At 41.1% G+C, this 22925-nt stretch overlaps 1 protein-coding gene across 1 annotated transcript; it reads left to right on the top strand.

Moving 5' to 3' along the window:
- Positions 1 to 1686: 1686 nt before the first annotated feature.
- RGMB (repulsive guidance molecule BMP co-receptor b) lies at positions 1687 to 17309 on the top strand. The gene is made up of 3 exons (XM_084225081.1): positions 1687 to 1839; positions 4205 to 4716; positions 14053 to 17309. Exons 1-3 carry the CDS (start codon positions 1740 to 1742, stop codon positions 14740 to 14742), a joined length of 1302 nt encoding a protein of 433 aa, XP_084081207.1. The 5' UTR covers positions 1687 to 1739; the 3' UTR covers positions 14743 to 17309.
- The last annotated feature ends 5616 nt before the right edge of the window (positions 17310 to 22925 follow it).

Here is a 22925-nt window from a genome sequence, read left to right as displayed (position 1 = left end):
GTTACTATTGAAAGAATATGGAGTTTGTGGTTACCTGAATAAGAAAATAGATCATTGTTGCATCCACATTGATGTAGAAAAAGACATTTCACAATTAGAGAATATAGAAGAAAAGACCAAAGAATTAGAAAAAGAAGCAGAACATAATTGGATTGGAGCATTATTCAATTCTTTAGGGCTCCAGGTCTCTGGTTGGTTATCATCAATAATACAATATGCTTTGATGTTTCTGATTTTGATTCTGATCATTTTTGGAGTGTATAAGTGTGTCATAAGGATGATCAGCCAGGAACAGATGCGCACCCGACGGCTGGTGAATGCCATGACCCGAACTCCAACACCACCACCACCCCCGCACAAAGAAAATAGACACCCGAACGAAGCTGAAACAAGAACTTGAGCATCCCTGCAAGTCTGAAGATTGAGGAATGCTCAAAAGGGGGGACTTGTTGCAGTAGATTTTAAGTTTTAGAGAGAATATTGTGTATTAGGAGTAGTTATGCTAAGGATCGTAACTTAAGTAGGCCTTTTGGCACTCTGTATGTGAATTAGTAGCTTGTGTTGCAAGAAATCAGTAAAACATGCTGGGGAGGTAGAAAATGTTTATCTAAAGAATGTTCTGTTAAAGATTCAAAGTAACCGTTAATCAAAAGTAGCTTAGAGATGTCATGTAGAGCTAGTGAAACAAAAGATCAAAGGATGAAGTAATCTTTCTGTTGAAAGATATAAACCCTATAGTTCTGTCTGCTCGGGGGCTCTGACTTTGGATGCGAGTCCTCAGGTCCCCAAGGCCCTCAATAAAGCACCGCATAAAACAACTCCGTTGTTTTGTGTTTCGCTATATCAGCTCGGGCAGCAATGGCATTTATCTTCTCCTGGAGATTCTTTTCCTAATTCTCACCCCGGTGATGTCCCCTCCTCTGTCTCCGTGTTCTGTCACCCACCCCTGTCCCTGTGCTGCCATCTGCCCTGTTCGCAGTAGTCCACCAGCGCTGCCATTTGCCCTCTCCGGCCGTGTCCCCTGTCTGCGCCAGAGGTCTTCCACATCCCATCCCTGAGGTGTCCCTGCCCTATCCTGGCGGTGCCCCCTTTCTTATCCCAGTGGTGTTCCTGACCTATCCCGGCGGGGCTCCCTCTCTTCTCCTTGCGGTGTTTCTCACCCTATCCCGGGGTGTTTCCTTTCCTATCCCAGCGGTGCTGCTGACCTATCCCGGCGGGGCCCCCTGTCTTCTCCAGGCAGTGTTCCCCACCCTGTCCGGGGATGTTTCCTTTCCTATCCCGGCGCTGTCCCCTGCCCTGTCCCGGCAATGCCCCCTTGACGGCCTCTCGCGACACGTCCCGCCTCAGGGGTGCGGCTCGTCGTTCGGGAGCACTCGGCCGCCAGTGACGCAGCGCCGGCGGCAGAGACCGCGGCGGGCGGGTCGATGCCGCCAGGGGGCTTAGGGCGCCGGGGCCAGCCGTGACGGACAGCTCAGGTAGCCAATAGGAGGCGGCGTAGTGGGAGGGGCGCGGAGGACGCAGAGCGGACGCAGGCGTCGCCGCCGGTGCTTCCCCCGCCCCCATTGGCAGTCCGTTCTTTGTGCCCGTCGCGTCACGCCCCGCTGCTGTGGCTGCAGTAGCACCGCTGGAGCAGGAGGAGGACTGGGGAAGCATCGTGGAAAACGTCGCCCGCCCGCGCAGCCGCCGCCTCATGCCGTGGCGCCGTCCTGTCGCCAGCCCGGCGAACTGCATGGCCGGGCATGGGGAGCGCTGTACCCTCCCGCGTTCCCAGGGCTGAGGCGCCGCTCGCCGCTCTTCGGCGGCTGCTCGCCGCACTGGGGCTCCTGCTGCTGGGCGCAGGTACCGGGAGTGTGGGGCTGGGAGGGACAGGAGCGCAGCCGTGTGCGCGCAAACGCGAGGAGCTGGCGGGTCTTTCCTTTCCGGTAGAGCCTTTCATGAGGAGGGATTCGCGAGCTGGGCCTGTGTAGCCCAGAGAAGAGAAGACTGAGAGGGGATCTCGTTAATGCATATAAATATTTCCATCCGAGAGGATGGTGCCAGATTTCTTCATTGGTACCGAGTGACAGGAAGAGGAATAATGGCTATAAACTGAAACACAAAAAGCTTCACCTCAACATTAGGAAGAACTTCTTTGCATTAAGAGTAGCAGAGCACTGGAACAGGCTGGCAGACAGGCCATGGAGTTTCCCTCTCTCGAGACAGTCAAACTCTACCTGGACACGTTCTTGTGTCGCCTGGTCCAAGTGATCCTGCCTTGGCAGGGGTTTTGGACTAGATGTTTCCCAGAGGTCCCTTCCAGCCCTAAAAATTCTGTGATTGTGTGATGTATTGGACTGTTTGATAACTTGATAGACTTGCTCAGCTAGCCTGATTTATTTTTGATTAAAATAATATTATGAATACAACTGAAGGGAAATAAAAGTTTTGATGCTTTGAAAGTCTGGCTCTAAACCCAGTATTCCCTCTGTCATTTTGCTTGGCCTTTTGGGTCTTTTTTGTATATCTGAAAATACAGAAGTTGATTGTTGTTAGAGGTTTTTTTCTGTATTCTGCAAAGGTGTGTATGGCTTGCACAAAGAAATTTTCAGTTTACCTATACGAGTCGTGGTCATACTTAGCTGTAGGTGGGGAATTCCTCATTCTGCTTTGTGTTGTCTTGGGATTTTGACAGATTTGTGTTAGCTACACATCACTGGCAAAACATATTGCGCTTATAAATTCATGGTTTGGGTATTCACAGTAAGTCACGTGAATACTGACTCGAGAAGGTCAGCTAAGGGGCAGACAAAGAAATTGCCGATATCCTCATATCACTGGGTGCATTGCCGAAAACATTTATTTAAAAATGAAAAATGTTGTTATTCAGCCTGTTTTCCACTTCTCATGGCTCAGGAGTTTCTCATATATTTTTTCCCTTTTCTTAAAACTCTTCTGTGCATCTTTGTGGCATTCAAAATCTGCTTTACAACAGTGAGAAATTTCAGATAAATGTTCCCTCAGATGAATTTTCGTAGATAGTTTTGCAGGCTTGGACAGCTGTTACATGAAGTTGTGCACCTATTCTTTATGAAAGTCCATTTTCTCTTTGGATGGCAGGAAATGTGATCCCCCCCAGACTGGGGTCCTCCTAGTTCTAAACTGTGTGAAAAGTGGGGTTCTGTCGCCCTTAGTGTGTCTTGTTCATTTAATTTTTGCCCCTGGTAAGTTCTTTGGTAAAAGTTACCTTCAGAAAACTGTTAACTGCCATGAGAATCTGGAAGGATTTCAAATCATATGTGTGAGAACTGTGGAGGAGAAAACTAAAACTTCGGTTTGCTTGCAAGGATGTTAACTGCTTTTTTTATGGAAATCGGGTAATCAGATAAAATCTGTCTGGTTTGCTCATGTAAACTGAACTGTGTAGCAGTTGCATACATCTGATAATTACTTCAGGCTTTTGTGGGAGAGAGTTTCTCTTCCCCCTGTGTTATTACGGAATTGTGCTCTGAAAGGTACAGCTACTGCAATGTACAGGTGCGTTAGCTGAAAACTTGCACTTCAGACAACTGGGTTTTTCATGCTTTAGTCGCCAAAAATGAGCAGTGAAGCTTTAGCTATGGCAGTGCTATAAAAAATAGGGGGAAATACAGCAAACTGCTTGTCCGCTTATCCACCCATTCTCCCCTACCCTGGTTCTAGAAGAGAACTTGGTTTTTGCTTTATTCAGTCTAGTTTTTGTCTAAACATTTTTAGACATTTGATATGTCTAACATCTAAACAATGTCTAAACAACATTGCATTGTTGCCTTTAGAGGGGCAGAATTCTATACTAAAATTCAGTAAATTGTGTAAAGCACTTAAAGACTAAATGGACACCTCCTTAATGACTAAGTGATTAATTTAAACACAGAATTGCATGATCACCTTGGTATCTAGAAAGAAATGTTTGGCTTGTACTTGACAGGACTTCGTGCTCTTAATTTTAATCTAGACAATATGAAGTAATGGATTAAGACATCATGAGTCCTGTCAGCCTCTGAGATAGTCTCTGTTGCTATCTTTCTATCTTTCAACCTCTTCTTTTCTAAAATGCAATGTTTCCCTAATGGGTGAGCACTTTTACGTTTCTTTTAAGTTGTTTTCTATGGTACTTGTGGGAGTAGAAAGGGGTATTGCCACCCAGGAGGTTTGCTTTATGTCTTTCTGCTGTTTATTTCATGCTTAGGTGACTGTGAGCTGCACACATCCTGTGGAATCCAGAAGTGCACTACTGATTTTGTGTCCTTTACTTCACATCTAAACGCAGCTCTTGAGGACTTTGATTTGGAATTCTGCAAGGCCCTGCGGGCATACTCTGTGTGTACCTATCGCAATTCCAAAGTATGCCGTGGAAACCTAGTCTACCATTCTGCAGTGCTTGGGATCGGTGATCTCATGACCCAGAGAAACTGTACCAAAACTGGACCCACATCCTCCACCAACTCTGAAATGACCCGCAATCCTTGCAATTACAGTGGCCACACAGAAGCGACAGAACATCAGGGGGGAGAGAAGACACCTCCTCCTACTTACTTGTTTTGTGGCTTGTTCGGGGATCCTCATCTGAGGACTTTTAAGGATCACTTCCAGACATGCAAAGTGGAAGGTGCTTGGCCCCTCATAGACAATAAATACTTATCAGTGCAAGTGACCAATGTGCCTGTCGTCCCAGGATTCAGTGCTACTGCTACAAATAAGGTACAGATTATTTTTGTGCACTGTGCATGCATGCAGAAGTAAAAGGCCAAGACAGTTAAGTAAGTCATTTAGCCCTTAACTGTGAAGAAGTGTATTAGCTTGAAAATCTTCTATGCATTAGTTTAAACAAGTAAAACTCTTAGCATCTTCTTTAATGAGCAAACAAAACAGGTTCTTTTCTTCCCTCTGCTCCTGTTTAAGACAAGAAAACCTGTGCAGATCACCATGCAAGCCTGTAATGATACTGATGTAACACTTTAAAATAGTTATTGATTATTGTATTTCTGTGACTGTCTCTGCACTCATCAGAAGTTTAAAAAATCATACAATGCTTTGGGTTGGAAGGGAATTTAAAGATGGAAAGAATGTATGTGTCTGCTTTTTATTAATTTTCTAAACTTCACAGCTAAAACAGTAGAAAACGGATAATACTGAGAGTGGCTTGAAAAACTGGTTACCAAAACACTGATGATTCAGAGCCAAAACAAGAGGGCAAACTGCAGAGAAGTGAGAGAAGGGAGCAAGATACATGTTTGTGACAAGGACTTAGTACCTCAGATTTACCAAACAAGCAGTGGCCTTAAAATTGTGCCAAGAATATTAAACCCTTGTTGAGGGCAAGACTTAAGATTGCATGCCTCTCAGATACTTTGAGGAGTCTTGAGTAGGAATATAAGTCCTTGTCTCTTCCTGCTGAATGCAGGTAGCAAGTGTGTCCATCAATTACTTTATCATGCATTTGAAGCTGATATTGTCACATTACCTCTTCTGGAGTGAAAGGGCTTTTTTAAAAATTGTGGTAGTGTAGCTCTTGTATTGTCAAGCTACGTCAGGCTATGTGTACACAGCTTCAAGACATTTACACCAGAGAATTTTCACTGTATTGTTAAGCCTGGAAGTATGTTTTCTTAATTACTGGAGTCAGAAGCAGGAGTTGTCTGTCACAATAGAGTACAGCCTACAGATCTTCTGTGGAGTTGGCTGGGCAGTAGTATTAATATAGCAAAATCAGTTTTACTATTAAGTTTGTGCTGTGTTCTGAAGTATTGAAGTAATGGCAATGCTTGGATGAATGAACAGAGATTAGACTAAAGTTCAGAATTACAGTTTCTTAACTTCTGCCAGTTTCAAAAACAGTCTTCATTTTGAATGAAGTTCTGAAGGTGTATAAAAAAAGGGAATGAGACTAATGTGAGTATGCTTTGCCAAACACACATATCTCCTGCAATCTCCTCCAGTGGCTTTTTCTAAAGTGGAAGAAAAAACTGCATTTCATAATCTGCAGTAAGCTTTTATGCTCAGTTTTGCTAAACTCTTGCTGAATTTTCTTTATTTCCTTGTTCCTGGTAGTAGTAGAGGAAAAAGTTGAGATTCTTGTGTACAAATTGTGGGGATGGCTAGGGTGTGGCTGTAGTCGATAGGTGATCTTAACTTTAGCCACATTCTGAAAATTATTGACTACGGTAACACATGATGCTGTTATACGTCTTTTCAAGGAGAACACCAGGAGTAAATGTATGTACATACTGAGGGAAAGTATTATTTTTAAAAGTGTGCCTTCTGTCTTCATTTATTCTCAAGTAGGGGGCTTTTTTTCTTCTCTTCTAGTAATCCCTGACATTGCCCAAATGCAGCTAAGTGTGCAGAAGCAATGAAATAAAACAAAATCTATGGTTTATGATACTAGAAATATTTCTAATGCTGGTATATCTTACATGTTGCATGACGCTGCGCCTCCAATCTCAGGAGAGGGGGTGACGCTGGTTGCCGGCTAGCTCCGACCCCCTTCCTCGGTGCGCGCCCCTGAGTCCCGCTATCCGCCTTGAGTCACAGGCTAGGGGCAGGGGTAACAGTTCAGCCGCTGGTAGGAACCCTTTCTCATAACCTGGCTGAGCAGGCGACCAGAGGGGTCCTCGTCGAGCGAGAGTGGTTAAGGAGAAAGAGAGGGACTCTCTGGCTGCAGTTTCCAAGTTGCTTTTATTCCTTCCCGGAGGGGAGACTGCAGGTGATAACAAAGAAGGAAGCTGGGAAGGAGCAGGCACAGAAGAGCAAGGAGTACACAGACACATTAATTTACAAAAGTGCAGCTGACTCTGGGGAGGAGTCAGCCTAATAACCAGTGGTTAACAACTGGGGAGGGGCATAAGGAGGGACTAAATTATCATATAACCAATGGAATAGGAGAGGGGAGGAGAGCAGATGTAGCTGACTAATAAGAGGAGGAAAATGACATAACTGACATGGAAGAATCTAGACGAAGGGACGAGGATTACCAAGATTGACAGGCTGTAGGGGCAGGATTACAGGGATTGACATCAAAGTGTCTGGAAAAAGAGGCAGGAGCAAGGGTGATTGATAGAAAGAGGGGGCTGGTACCATGTAGGGTGAAACCAACTAGAGAATAATGTAGGGGTACATAGAACAGGACATTACTAACATGTTGAGGCACAGAACTAAAAACAATAAAGCCGAAAACCACACCACAACAGTTGCACAGTCCTTGAATTTTTTTTTTCTTTATTTTTGACAGATAACAGAATTTAGCACACCTGTTGTAGGCAAGGAAGGTTGTTTGAATATACAAGTGACTTAAAAGATGAGCTTTAATATCTCTAATGCATGCTCTTGACTCTTATTTCTAGTAGGAGCAGACTACTATAATGAAATAGCAAAGGCCTGTTAAGCTACACTACCACTGCTTTATTCACTCCAGTAACATTTTCCTCTGCAAGTATTCCGTTTTACCTGTGGTTGACTATCTGCTGTTGGATGTACTTAAATTATTTTGGCCACTGGGTAGCTTAAAGGACTTCTACATAGCTACACTTCAGTGACATTTATCTACATAGAGTAATCCCTAGCTGAGAGCATGCCAATAGGTCTTCTACCTTCATCATATGAAAAGTTTTCAGACTATTCCTTTTTGTTAGTCTGGCTGTTTTTTCATTGCATGTATTTGAAATAGATGTTTAATGGAAAATAAAAACAAAGGTATATGCTGAACTTAAATTGTACAGAAGCCCAAGCAAATACTAACCTAATTAGTCCTGTCTAAAGCAGGCCTAATGAAAGGAAAGGAAGGACAGCAACAGTAGAAGATTTAGTTTTTCCTGAATGCATTTTTCGGGGAAGTGGTTTAAGAAGCCATAGAAACAGAATGGTTAATCTTCAGCCCATTGTTCTTTTGAAACGTGCAAACCTTCCCTTGCCCTTGTACTTTTCACTTTGATCCTAGCTTTCTGCTGTACCAGTCTTTGAGGGAGTTGATAATGAAGGGAACCTTATGTGTGAGGTTTTCTTCTCTCTCCAAAACCTAAGAGACTATGGGAACCCCAGCAGCTGAGGACTATCCAGTAAATTCATAAAGGACATGAGAATGCCAGGAGGACACTTCAAGTAAGACTGTGAGAAATAAATGCATGTTGTTTCTCCCCTACCCCTCACTTTATGTCTGGCATGAAAGTATGAAAAGCAGGAAAAATTTCCCTTGAATCCCGTAATTGGAAGAGCACATCTTGTAAGAGTTGTGTACTTACAAAACTGCTCTTGACAGTTTGTTTGTAGGTGTTTTGCACATTTGTGTTACTCATAATAACATGTTTTTCACCATGAGCAAAGATATTTTATGTTCTGTGGTCTAGCTGACTCCCGTTTTTTGAACTTGCCTGATGTGCTTATGGCCTTTGGCATAGGATCCTAGGGCCTTTCAGATGGAAAAGGGAGATCATCAGCTAGTAACTGAGAAACTGAGTTAAAGTTTAAGCTCCTTTTTCTTTCTGACAGACTTCCTGCATGTCTTTTGAGAGGTCACTGGCATTATTCATGTTAGATTTCTGCAGCTGTAGATAAAGAGCTTCCCTGTCTTGGAGGGAGTTTTGCAATTCCCTGACAATAAATATCTATTACAGGGAGCAGGTCAGAAGGGTATTGTATAGTGCATAAAATAGAACATTGGGGTTTTTAAGGTTTTATTTACTGTGTGCTTTATTTGGAATACAAAGTCTTTATAGCTTTTTGAGCCTGTGACAGGTGTTCTGGATATCATTAAAGTAATTGCCCCTGAATAGGAACTTGAGGTAGAGAGTCTTAGGCTTGGCAATGGAAAGCTTTCCTTCTTGTTTGGAGGTGTCTTCTTGTTTGCATTAATTGGAAATGGGAGTTTTCTTGTCCAGGTGTTTTATAATAGCCTGAGGGTGAGAGAGTGAATTTAATGACACAGAGAAGGAAAAAAACTACAGAGCTTTTTACTGTAGTGATTTATTGGGTATAAACCTTGGAACCTAGGAACTGGTGCTATCAGCAGGGTAAAGGAATTTGGGGGATAAATGTTCTTTTACCCAGAGTCAAAACACTTTAAATATCTCTTTTGTAGCATGGTTTCATTTTTGCAGGAAATTATTGCAGAGTGAGCACCGTGTAATAGAAAAATAATTAAAAGGTAATTGGAAGATAAATGTTCTAAATGTTTTAAGAAGTAGAAGGATCAGGTAACTTGTCACATGTCATTATTCTTTTCATCTTTAAGGACATTTTGCTTAATGTAGAGATTAATTTGTCTTATTACATAGAAGTAGCTTTATACTATGGTTTCATTGGAGGCTGCAATAGAATCATTTAGGTTGGAAAAAACCTTTAAGATTATTGAGTCCAGTTGCAAACTGTCAATTCCACCACTGACGGTGATCTGTAAGTGCTGTGTCTGCATGCCTTTAAAACATTTTTGGGGATTATGACTCAAGAGGCTGGGAAGTCTGCTCCAGTGCTTGACAGCTCTTTCAGTGAAGAAATTTTCTCTAATATTCCATCTAAATCTTTACAGCACAGCTTAAGGCCATTTCTTATCATCCTGTCATTTGCTATCTGAGAGGAGAGACTGACTCCCACCTGGCTACAACCTCCTTTCAGAGACTTGTAGAGAGCAGTGAGGTTTCCCTTGAGCTTCCTTTTCTCCAGGCTGGACGCTCCTAGCTCCCTCAGCCTCTATTCATCAGGCTTGTCCTTCAGATCATTCCCAGCTCTGTTTCCCTCCTCTGGAATTGCTCCAGCACCTCAGTGTCCTTCTGGTGGGTCAACAGAGGATTTCAGGTGTCACCTCAGCAGTGCTGAGTATCGGGTACAGTCCTGCCCTGGTCCATATGGCTGCACTTTGTCTGACCCAAGGCAAGATGTCCTTGGTCTTCTTGGCCCCCTTGGCCCGCTCTGACTCATGTTCAGCGGGCTGAACAACCAGCATCCCTAGGTGAAAATCCACGGGGACCTCCTTCTAGCCGGATAGCTGGATCCCTGCAGGATCAGGGTGCCTGAGGCGAGCAGTCTTGGGCCGGATAGCTCAGCCTTCCAGAGGCTGGGTGTCCGAGACCCAAACTGCTCTATAGCCGTGGTCACCTTAGCAAGCTCAGTGATTATCAGCTCTTAGTGATCTCAGCTCTTTTAATAGTTTCAGTTTTTAGCTTGCTAAAGGCACCTTGGCTTGAGCAGGGGCTTCAGGCAGGCGGAGAGAGAGAGACAAGGCCTTGGGGAATCCAGGGTGATGGTTTTATTGAGAGGTCCATGAAGGGTTCCGGCGATAGTTCTTCTGCCAGAATGGGCTAAAGCAGCCTCTTTTATCGGGGTACAACAGCTCAGGAACTGACCAGTTGTAAGGGTTAGAGAGAATGGCCCATGGGGTCACAGATGGGCCTTCACCATTGTAATTGCATTGGGGCACTGGGGTAGATATCATTGTCACTGCTAGAAATGTAGGGACGGGATTACCATGAGCCTAAGAATAATTTATTGCTCAGATAAACATCAGTCTCAGAGGCTGTGAGATTGTAGAGGAGCAGGCAGACGGCTGTAGCACAAAGTATTCACAAGTTTCTTTGTTACAAGGCAATATATAACTTTCTAAACCAATAGACAGTTGTCACAAGATTTATTTTACTTTTCTAACCTATCACCTTTACTTACTTCTACTGCACTGTGGATACTTTTATCCAATGGGCTTCTAACTCACAGGCATACATATGCTTCTATTATAACATTTAAACTCTTAAACAACCACAGCCCTACATTATAAATCCTTCACCATCTTACCAGTACAGTTTCTCACTTACTTAAGGCATATTCTCACCTACAACTATAGAAATACAAGTTTATTATTTTTCTGCTTAGTATCTGTGTGTTGTATTTTTTCATCAATCTAAGCTTCTAAGGCTGCAGATCAAACCCTTCTGTGTCTGTCTTCTTCTAAGGCTGCAGATCAAACCCTTACATGTCTGATTCCCACAGGAAGATAAGTACAAGAACTCTAGAGTTGAAAGTGTTTTTGTTTAAGGCATGCAAGCCTTAAACCTTCTACAAACACATTAGGGTCTTCTCTAGAAATAATAGTTTTACAGCTCAGTAACACCATCTTTGAAAGGTTTTGTATGTGCAGTGGAATTTAAGAAAGCTTTTTGAACAGTGTACTCATCAGTACTGACATCAGTAAGAGTGGGAGGATGAAGTCCAAAATGAAATGTGTAAATTTTATGTGTGAAATTTCTTTGGTTTAGTAATCTTACTATAGCTGATGTTTGTTTCTTGTATCCAGATACGCCTCTGGAAACCTTTCTTTTCACCTTTCAGGGTGCCTCACTGCAAAAGACCTCTGTAACATGTCCAAAGAACAAGGCTGATACACTGATAGTTTTCAAAGATCTTTATTTATGTGAAGATTTTGGCATTTGGATTTTTCCATCCTAAGTTTAGAAAGGGCAGCTAATCTCTAGTCTGTAAACAGTACTGCAAAAGCAGCTTTGTGAAGGTGTTCTTGAGAACCAGACAGAATGTGAAAAGTACTGTAGGTATATAGATAAACATATCTAACAACCATTTTCACTTTTTAATACTCTCTGATACCTTGGGAATTTAAAGAGGGAAAGCTCTGCAATGACATTTTGCTTCATCTCCCTTTGCAACAGGTTCTGAAGTATCTGTTATTACCAGGGCATGATACTGATAAAGGAATGCGTGATAAGGCAAAGCCCATGCAGCACTCTGGTCTTACTGATCTGGCATGGATTAGATGGATGTCACCCAACAGACAATAGCATATTAAAAATCAGTGTCTTGAGCTGCAATGTTTAAATACAAGTATGTCCTTGGAAAATCTTAATGGTCTCTGTTGAGTCTCTGTTTAGAGTGTCCTTGCAATGTATATGGAGGCCTTTATTCATCTAACAGTCTTTCAGCTCTCATTCAGCATCCATTATTATTGCTAATCTTAAATTAGCTGAAGGTTTCTTGTTCCTTCTCTGTGTTCTGAAATTGTGTGCATTTCATTCTTGTAAACGAGGGAGTTCTGGAGAGAACAATTTGGCAACTGCTTCCTGATAAATTTTGCCAGGTGCCTTGGTTAAATATTTAATCAAGCAGCCAGTTCAGGACCTCATTAAAACTATGAGACTCCTTTTTGGCTCCAGTCTTGTTCAAGTGGTAAGGACTAAGTAAAACTTACAGCTTTACTTCTGTAGGTGTGTAAATTATTCTTTCCTGGCAGTACAATGCAAATGTGCTCAAGGAAATAGCAATGCTGCTTTGTCTGAGCAGGCTAGGATAGAAGTCTCTTTCATCCAAACTGTGTTACGCAAAGTAAAAGGCCTTTTACTGCATTATGGCCTGGATTATATGCAGAAATACTATCATTTGAGAGCCCTCAAGTTTCTCTTCTGTAGGTTGCTGAGCTTACTTTACTAAGAACAAAGCTGTGAGGTCATCTGTACAGCAGTAGGGGCACTTGTGCATTTTCTGGATTTTGGTCATATGCATTCCAGCTCAGCTGTGGTTCACAATCATCACTTGACCAAATTACTTGACTCAAGGTCTCAAGGTATAGAGTTGATACATCTCATGCTGTATAACTGATTAATGCAAGGAAGAACCATTGGAAAAATCCAGTCAGCAGTGGTGAGAACATATGAAGTCAAAATAGTAAGTTGTGTCCAAGTTGTTAGACAAACACATCAACCACCTCAGATGAACCAAATATTGAAAATAAATGTAATACTGTTTAGCATATGTCTACATACTCCGAAAAAGAAATTGTTGCATTGGAAGGAGAGAGGAGGGAGGACTTGTGTCTTATACAAGTGGTGTAGAGAGGTGAAGCTAATGAGGGCAGAGGTTTTATTCAAATTGTTTGTAACTGGCTCTTGATTTAACCTTTCGCTCTTTAAAACAGAGAGGCAGAAATAAAAGTTGTGCAGAAGTGTGATGGTTAACTGAAACTAAAATGTGAGATTGCTGTGGAACAGATTTTAAGTTTAACCTTAGTTTAAAAATCCCTTCTGATATGTTTTGAAGTAATGTGAGTCTCATAGCAGACTACTTAAATCATAGACTGTAAATAATTTGATATAATCAATCAATCAATGATTAAAATAATTATTAAAATATTCTAGTCTTGGTGCAAAATGTCTTTTGACCTTTTCAAGAAGTCATTCCCCTCTAGTCATTCTTCATCTAAAGGAAGTAGCATGTCTGTTTGTAATACCTGGATGTGAATTCTCGTTCTAATCTTTGTTTTAGGAAAGCTTCTAGATGCTCCAAACTTGGTCTGCCATATAGCCTAGTTATTCCCTTCAACTAAGACTGGAAGACCTGCTTTTTCTTTTCTTGCGAAATACTCCAATAAGTAGAAAGGTTTAAAAGGCTAGTTCTAATCTTAAAAAAAAAAAAAAAAATTGCTTTATGCTAATGGTTTTGATGTTGAAAGTCAACATCACAAAGGCACATCTTTCGGTGTCTTTCAGTCTTACATTGTGTCTCTTGTGGGCACATTTTCTAGCACAGTGGACTCAAAGTGTCAAAGCTCATAGTTCCTAGGAGTAATGTATCCAGGATCCCGAAGCTGTTATTTGACTAGTTGTTGTTCTTGGTCCTGATTATACCTTTCCCTGATTTTGCATGGTCTCATTCTGGTTTTGTCATAGTTGCCAGCATTGTGGTAATTACTTGGTCCTTATGAATCTCTGTCATTGCAGGATGCATTCCAAAGTGTTAAGGAACTGTGAGGCAGGAGGTAGTTGTTATGCTCAATTAAATGTAAAGTGTTTTCCTTTCCTGACCTTAAGGCTGTTGCCACATGCTAATAGTCTTACTTCTAGACCAACAAAACACAAATTTAACATTTGCCATCCAGTAAAATACTGCTTTAAGCATGTGTACAGGCTGTTTTCCTTATGCATGAGTTGCAGACAACCATCAGGCTTTAAGGTAGTGGGCAGCTCCAGACATACTCAGTTACCAAATGGAAAAGGGACTGAGATGATATCTTTCCACTAACTTTGTCCTTTTTTTTCCCCTCCCCCACAGATAACTATTATCTTCAAATCATACCAAGACTGTACAGATCAGAAAGTATATCAGGCAATGACTGATGACTTGCCTGCAGCTTTTGTTGATGGTACAAGTGGAGGAGATGAGAACACCAGGAGCTTGCACATTGTGGAGAAAGTCAGTGGCAAATATATTGAGATGCATGCAAGGTACATTGGAACCACAGTGTATATCCGCCAGTTTGGGCAGTACCTGACCCTGGCCATTCGCATGCCCCAGGAGTTGGTCATGGCCTTTGAGGAGAGCCAGGATCTGCAGCTGTGTGTGAACGGCTGCCCTTCCAGTGAACGTATTGATCAGAGTGGCCACTTGCCATTGCCTGTGAGGGGAAAGCTGCTTTCTTGGGGTGCTGCATCTCATCCCCAATCAGGGTATACACTGGAAACAGCCACCACCAAATGCCGTGAGAAGATGCTTGTGAAGGACATCTATTTTTACTCGTGTGTATTTGATCTGCTCACCACTGGTGATGACAACTTCGCAGCTGCTGCTCACAGTGCCTTGCAGGATGTGGAGGCACTGCACCCCAGCAAAGAGCACTGGCATATCTTTCCCAGGAGTGGAGATGATGGTGTCGGCAGGGATAGCAAATTCTTTGTCAGCCTTGGACTTCTGTGCTTGATCCTTGTTGCATATTTGTACGACTTTTTTTTTTTAAGACTCTAACAAAATTTTGAAATATATATTGTTATAATATATTGAGTAAAGAGGAATATATATGTATATACCATGTATATGAAGGAATGTCTTGTCTTGGGGCATCAATCAGATAGGATGTTCACTGTTTTCGTCTATGTTTGATTCAGTATTCTATGTATATATTTGTTTTACAGTTGTTTAAAAGTTTTATAGTGTCCCTGCATTGAGACCTGATAAAAAGCACTTTATTTTTCACACATTAAATAGATGTGTGTATCTCAGTAACTATGTGTTACACAGTGCTCGCTCTTCTCTAAGTACTACTTAGTTTAACACATTTTTTTAAACTGAATTAACGTGTGGGTTTTCCCAAAAGACCTTTAGTTAATGCCAACCATGTATATTTTGAAGCTAGTGAATGGTCTCTGGAGAGAGCTTAAACTTAGAGGGTACACCTTTTTTTTTTCTTTTTTTTTTTTCCCTCCATAGGCCCTCCAGTTGTCTGTATTCAAGAAGTCCACAGATTTATGTTTTTTCATGCTTGGAAAGCCCACAATGTATCAATCTTTGCAAAATGTTGTAGGTGCGGTTCATTAGTATACCAGTATTTGTGCTAGTGTAAAAGAGTGGCTGTGCAGTGTGTAAATATTTTAAATTATTATAATAGAAGAACAGTTGTCGTGTACTGTCTCCACCCCTGCTGAGGAACATCAGTAAGGTGGTATAAGGGACCCCTGGTGCAGTGCACAGAAATTGGAGATATAGACCATATACTGGGCAGGTAATTTATAAACAAATTCTTAGTTTGTCTCCTAGTCATATAGGATGGATAGGATATTGGATAGCTATGTGCTGAATACAGTTGTTATACTTCTTGCAGATGCTTGTTTCCCTCTGCTATATAAGATGTGTAAATTTATGACCAGCAGCTGCAAAACAGGCCAGTTTATTGAACAAGATGAGTTTATTGAAAGAGATGAGGAAACTAAGATGAGGAACCATTCCCTCAAGATCAACAACTCCCAGTTGTACAGTTCCTTTGGAGTGTTTGTAGAGATACTTAAAAGAATTTTAACACAGGGATCTGTGTTACTGCTGCATGCCTCCCGAGAGACATTATAAAAATCCTCTTTTCAAGCTACTGGAGAACTCTCAGACCAGAAGAACCCCAGAAAAGAAAATTATTTTCTGTAAAACTAAAGAAGAGGTGGGGAAATTTGAATAAATTATACAGAAAAGTCGATAAGATTATAGAACTCAGTGTAAGATGATCTGCTATATATATAAGGAGTATTTCAGCTGCAAGGCTGATCACACAGTGTGAAGGTAAATTGAAGTGCCAAAACTTAAAAGAAGTTATGTCAGATACATACGAAGAAATACAGACCTAATAAACCTAATCACAACTGTGAATGTTGGTTCACTAAGCTTGTATTACAGCTGGAAGTTGAGGTGTGTGAGAAGTAATCTTATCTGGAAGATGTATGAGTGCAACGAGTTGTGAAAATTGCCATAGAAGGCAAAAGGAGCTTTAAATATGTATACATTTACTGTCCACTGAAGGCAGCTGTCACACCTATACAAGCTTACTCACAGGTGTCAGTCTAACACTACAAGCTCTGTAGAAGGCAATGTAATGTAATCATCGGTATTTTAATGCAACAACCAGTCAGCCATTACTGATGCTATCAGTTTCCTGGCCTTTGTCTTAAGCTACCCTTGGATATTATTATTTGAAAAGGTTTTTGAGTATCTTCTAGAACACTCCTAAACATATGCTAACAGAGCTTCTAACAACAGGTGATGATAGTTCTCTGTAGAAGTGGAGTCTGACAACTTCCTTAGTAAGCAGGAGACTGTATGCCTAATCCTTTATTTTGTGTGTACAGAAGGCTCCTAAACAAGGAGCCTATAAAAATAAATAGTAGACTCAATTGCCTGTCAAACCAAAAATTCTTTTTTTCTTCCTGGAAAACCTCTCTGGAAGAAAAATGTGCATAGAGCATCTGTTAAGTGGAATACAACCGGAGAGTACAACCTTTTGTTCTTGTGGGTGAAGTTACAGACCTTCAGTGTTGCATTTCCGTTAAGATTACTACTGTACTGGCAGAAAATAGAATACCAATTATTTACATTCTCCTGCTTTAGCATTATGACTACTATGCGTTCGTTTTATGAGTTTTGAGACTCTGCTAGTGTCTGTTTACTTACATACACTCCAAAGTGAAGCAAGTAATTCTGCAAGCTTTGTACTGCCTAATGAGAGTTTCATTAGTGGACATGTTTTGAAAAAAAGCCTAGGAGCGTCATGGCTTTCTTCTCTTCTGAGAAGAGACACAGAGCACAGTTTCAAATCTTGTATTCATTTTCTTCATGTAGGTACAGCTATTGTCTTTTACACTGAAATTTTCATCTTTTGGTTACTTAATGCCCATCTGTGTCTTGACTGATTTAAGTTCTTTCCTGTCTTTCCCTGTTCCAGGTATACAATATCCAAATGGGACTAGTAACAATGCCCTTTTTTTAGCAGGTATTCTGTGTTTTTTACAAGGTAAGCATTCTATATATTATGCTGCTACTTCTCTTCAATTGTATTCAAAACAAACAGGGATTGTGGGGATCAGTGTTGTCCATTACATTTTATAGTTCTCATTAATTACCTTGTTATGGAGAGCAACATAGCTACAGATTGAGTACAAGTATGCAGGTATATTTATGATGCTGATGTAAAACAACTGCATCTGATCTGATTCAGAATTCTTTGTGTTCGTAACTGAACTTTGTTGACATTAAAAGCTGCTATTACTAAATTAACTGTGAACAGTAAGATTTATTACATTCTTTGTGGAGGGATATACATAAGAACTCATTAACTAGATATAAAAAAAGTATGTCATACGGGGTGTGCCACTACCTTATTTATAGGAATTATTTTACACTTATTTTACAATTACATTATTACATTTACATTATTTTACAATTATTTTAAAACTTCATGTCGACTTCCATCTGCACTGTTACAATAGAAGATAATTTATTTATGTACACAAAATATGTACATGTCATTGATTTAGCATGTGCTGAGGGCTGGATCTACAGAAGTTTTGTATGTCTAGTTAGCATGTGAAGTATCTAAATCCAAAACTGAGGCACACAGTGAAGCCTTTTCATCTTGAACCCAGATGTTTCTCTGGGATCTCTAATTCTTTTTTAGTCCAGTGAGCCCCCTTAAAGAATCTGTGTTTTGCTGCTGAGCAGAAAAAATGAAAGCAGTCTTGAGAGTTTACCTGCACCCCAGCCAGTCACATGTTGGTCATCTGCCTGGTTTACTTGCAGGACCTTTTGGGCAGGTTTGACTTTCTCACTTATGTTTGGCAGGTGATGGTGGAGTTGTTTAGCATATAGTGGTGATAAGCATTCTGCTGGAGTTTGGGAGAGGCAAGTTGAAATTACTCTTCTGCCTTGGTCTTTCACATCTTGTGAGTAACAGCTGGGAGCTATTACTGAATAAACATAATTTTGTAGTATTACAGGGGGATAGCTTTATCCAGACTTAGGTCCAGAGGTCTTAGGTGCTGCAAAAGAGACAGAGGCATACTTGAGCACTTGAGAGGTATTTCACCTAAATTCAGCAAATAAACCTGTAAGCTACTTCTGTAGTTGGTGGAGTGAATGGCAACATTTTAGATTGGATCAGATTATCTTCTGGAATTGTCTGTTCCTATTGTCCAGGAGAGGGGGAAACAGCCATTTTAAATAGCTGAAGTCAGGTGAAACTAGTCCAGCCCTGATGGGTACATTTTAAATTCCAGTCCGTGGTTTTAAAACCACAGACAACCACGGACAACCTGTGTTCACTAGAGACAAGCCACCTGATCCAGCACTTCTGCACAGCTCCTTGTCTCCCAGACCTGGCTAATGGAGACACCTTCAGCCTCGGAAAGTCTCACACCAGACCTAGGTCTTGCCTATAGTCTGAAACCTTCAATGTTTGATTATCTTGAAAGTAGAACTGAAGAAGGCAAGAAGGCAACAAGGCCACCCCATGCTTGTTGTACTGGCCTGTTCTCCCAAAGCACTCTGTGGGTTGGAGGAAGGGTGAGAAAAAGAAATTAAGAAGCTGAAGTCAGAGGATAAAGAGGAGAGTAGACCAAGTGGGTAAGGTCTTAGTGGTGAGTTCTTCTAATCTTAATTTTGGTCTTTAAATCCCAAACTGTTTACATTTTCTAGTGAATGATGTACAGTATATAACAAGTCTGCAGAGTAGCAAGGGCTGCATTTTCTAATTAGAGAATTTTATCTTTTAGGCTCTTTTGGATATGTCCTTGCTGCCACTACCATACAAGTGTTCTACAGAAAGCAAAATAGTTTCAACAGCTGAGGCTGGCAAAACCCTTACATACCCTGCAGCCATATTATTAATCTATTTGACTAGAAAGTTAAGATGTGTTTGTTTGAATCCCCCCTCCAAACTGTGTGAAGGACATGTGTAAACAAAGCTTTCTTGCCTGCTTGGGTGACTGCAATACTTATCCTACTGACTGTGTTAAAAGAGAAAGTTGCTGTCCTTTCTCAGAAAAAATGCTTGGAAGTGTATGACACCTGCATTCAAAGAGTATATTGGATTGAAACTACTCCCACTTTCTATAGGTGGGGTATGTCAGAAGAGTAACTTTCTCTAACACTGTCTATAGAGACATCTCAGTGGTGGCAAACCCTTGTGGGCAGGTCAAGTTAAAAAATCACCTACATCACCATCTGTCATGAAATCTCTAATCCCTTACTTCTGACCTTTGTAGTGCCATTTGGCATGACCTGCCTTCATCTAGTTCTTCTTCCTTCAGGTGCTGCCAGTCATCACTCACTAGCTTACCTAAACCATGACAGAGAGGTGTTACCAGAACAGGCTTTCTGGGGAGGGAAAAATTACAATGCTTTAGCAATTATAAATCCTGTAAAATGGCTCTAATCATTAAATTGTGCCTTGCACAGTACTGTCTAGGATTCTTTGGAATGCTACCATTTCAGAGTGATTTTTTGGTTTTAATGTGCATGTAAAAAAGTCAAAGTCTCACCTTCTTGCCCAAAAAACCTCTTCTGTAGACAAGCAGGTTGGGTTAACATTCAGGCAACTCAGTCAGATTCACACGCAACACTCATCACAGCTGGCTCAGCAAGAGAGGCAGAAGGCTCTTTTGAGGGTATGTTCCCGTGGAGGCTTATAATATGGAGGCTAAAGGAAGCCCGGGCAAAAGAGGCAGAGCACGTGCTCTGGACGGCTTAAGAAGGAAAAGGGATTGGGGGTGGAGCTAAGGGCAGGGCAAAGGGGATTGGTCTTCAGGGGAGACGGGGCAGCCCACAGGGGTACTCAACCAATGTGGTTTCCTGTGGAAACAGGGAAAGGAGGAGCCAGAGCAGGTTGCAAAATACAGGGATCAGTGAGACAGAGGTCCGTGAGGGAGTGCTGTCTTTCCAAACAGCATGAATAAACTCTATGGAACAATGCCCTTGGGAATTGGCTGGGGGGAGGGAGTTCATGGAAAACTATACTTCTGTAAAAAAGCCCTAATCATTAAATCGTGCCTTGCACAATAGTGTTTGTAATTCTTTGGAGTGCTACCATTTCAGAATTTTTTTTTATATGCACTTAAAAAAGTCAAAGTCTCACCTTCTTGAAAATGAGATGAGCTTTATGTATGTTAAAAGAGATCAATAAATGGTCCCATTGGGAAACCACAGACAGATACTTCTCTATAATAAGAATAATTGGTAAAAAATCATTTCAGATGTGCCTGTGTCTATGGCAATCACAGTCTTCTGCCCTCTCTCCACAACTAGTCTAGGCTTCTTGGCTAAAAAATATGAAATCCTGCAGAGATGACCCTCTGTGTTTGAGTCCTTGAGAGCTTTCCACAATCAGACTTGTGTGTTCACTGACAGAAGTACTGAGAGTTTCTTCTGCCTCAGCAGACCATCAGATAACTCTTTTAAGACAGTGGATTTCTTTTTTTACTTCCTCTGGATGCATTTTTTGTATTGTTTTACTCTGATCATAAAATCTGACAATCCTGATGTTGCTCTTTTGTGGACAGAAACAGAAGACCCTTAAAAGTGGAAACACTTTCTACTTCAGGGTTTAGACTCAGATAAAAATCCAAATTTCATAATTATAAAAATGAAGCCAAATGGAGCTCTTTTCATAAATGTTGCTCCTACATTGTCTGCTGAGAGCAAAGTGTGTACGGAAATCTCTAGTTCTGCACATTTGAGGCAATTTTGCTCTGAGTTTCTTCTATACTAGCTCAAACAAAGCAAACAGCTGGAGTGCATTACATCATCTTCTAAACACTTCTTTCCATTTAGTTCTACCAGGAAGGTTCTATTTCATCCAGTCAGAGATGTGAATCAAAAGCAGGGTAAGAGGGAGGATGAAATATGGAGGTTCTCTTCAAAACGGAAAATCTCACCAGCTCTTTCAATATTAAGAAAAGGTCAGTTGTCTGGTAATTTTAATACAAACCTTTAAAATCAATATTCAATGTAATATCTCTGGATAAAAAAATAACAACCAGAACCCTGCAATCTAAAAGCAGTTCATTAGTATAATGACCAAAAAACCCTCCCAGTTTCAACTTTAACTAGCCAGTAAAAATATCCTTTGAGCAAAATGCCAGTAGTTAAATGGCAATATATTGGCCTCTGGTGAAGACTTAAATTAAGAGCTGCTAATTGCAGTCTAATTGTGCACGATAGGATTACATTATATTACACTGACAGTCATTAATGAAGCTTCCCAAGATAACAATTTAAGCAGGATTTTTTACCACTAATTTTGCCTTAGTGAGGTTCTTTGTTATATATGTGTGTGGACCACTATGTACACAGAGAGTCTCCTTGATTTTTAGATTCCAGACACAGTTTTCTTTTGTGCCAGAGTATTCAGTGGTTTAGAGACTAAGACAATTAGGAATTTCTCCATCTTGCCTTTTCACTTCTGTTGCTTTTGCATAGAGTCAGCATTCAGTATCGCACTCCTAAGGAGGGAATGCAATTCTTCCATTTTTAGTTTATTTCACCCGTGCACATAACTTTGAATATAGGGATTATTGTGTATCACCTTTGGCTGAAGCACTGAATTCCAAGAATCTCAGACAGACTCTTTCCCCTGCATGTGACTTCCAAAGCTTTGTTTCAAACTCATAACACTCACTGTTAGTGGCATTTTCTACAAAGGGACAAAACAATGCTTGTCACTTCCTTACACTGATTGTCTTATGCTACCAAGAAGCAGCCAAGTTGAAGTTACCGTTTCATTTCTAGTATCCAGCAGTCTGCACCCACAAATGTAATTTTAACAAGCAAATAAGCATCCCACAAGAAAAATTTCAGGTGTGAAATTAACAGAGCCTTATGTTCTCACTTTTCTTCTCATGTTGATTTTCTCCTAGACAGAAAAAATCCACAGCATAACCTTCCACACACAGGTAAACCCATTTCTGGGATTATGTCAAGAATAGCCTTGCAAAAGGCTGTTATCCCTGCAAATTAACAAACTCCAGTTTTTGCAGATGAGCTTTAATTTTGAATATCCAAAAATCGTGGGACCTTGTGAGCTGCATCTCAACATCCTCATCCTTTGTATTCAAAAAGCCATGGTTGTCAGGTGAAGTCTGTAATGACTATAAGTTCCATGCATGTAGAGATGCACCCACTTATGATGATCTTGTGTAAAAGGTGTCATAACTTTCACCATAATGCACAAAGTGCTCATTGCACATCCTTCTTCATGTGAGCTGGGCACCCTTCTGCCCTGTTTTACTGGCACAAGGTTTCTCCTGTCTGCATCAGCCTGAGCCCTTTGCACGTCAGTCCAGGTTACAACTTTCTCTCTTGATGCTTGTGAGAAATACTCTCTTGCTGATAAAGGTTGTGAGAGGCAAGTGCTTACTTTAAATTTTTTTTTAAGTTTATTAAACCTTAACAAAAATACAACAAAAGGACTAAATAAGGAAAAACTGCAGCGCTGGGAACTGCCTTCATGGCTGCCTACCAGGTGGCTGGTTCATCTTCAAGATGGATGCTCAGTCTTTTATACCCCTGGGGGTTGCATCAGCCAACCCTGGCCCCTCCACAGGGTTTGTCAGTCAAGACTTCTTTGCCATTTAACCGTGGAGACTGCTTTCTTGAAACTTGATTGGAGGGTCAGGTGT

The sequence above is a fragment of the Fringilla coelebs genome (genome assembly GCF_963513975.1).
Source record: "Fringilla coelebs genome assembly, chromosome: Z".
Lineage (NCBI taxonomy): Eukaryota > Metazoa > Chordata > Aves > Passeriformes > Fringillidae > Fringilla > Fringilla coelebs.
This window is presented reverse-complemented; position numbering and strand designations above follow the sequence as displayed.

Excerpts from the sequence above, each read along its gene's own strand:
- RGMB (XM_084225081.1), top strand. The coding sequence starts at position 1,740 with ATGGGGAGCGCTGTACCCTCCCGCGTTCCCAGGGCTGAGGCGCCGCTC. Across the intron at positions 1,840-4,204 it reads GCTCCTGCTGCTGGGCGCAG|GTGACTGTGAGCTGCACACA; the intron begins GTACCGGGAGTG and ends TTTCATGCTTAG. Across the intron at positions 4,717-14,052 it reads GTGCTACTGCTACAAATAAG|ATAACTATTATCTTCAAATC; the intron begins GTACAGATTATT and ends CCTCCCCCACAG.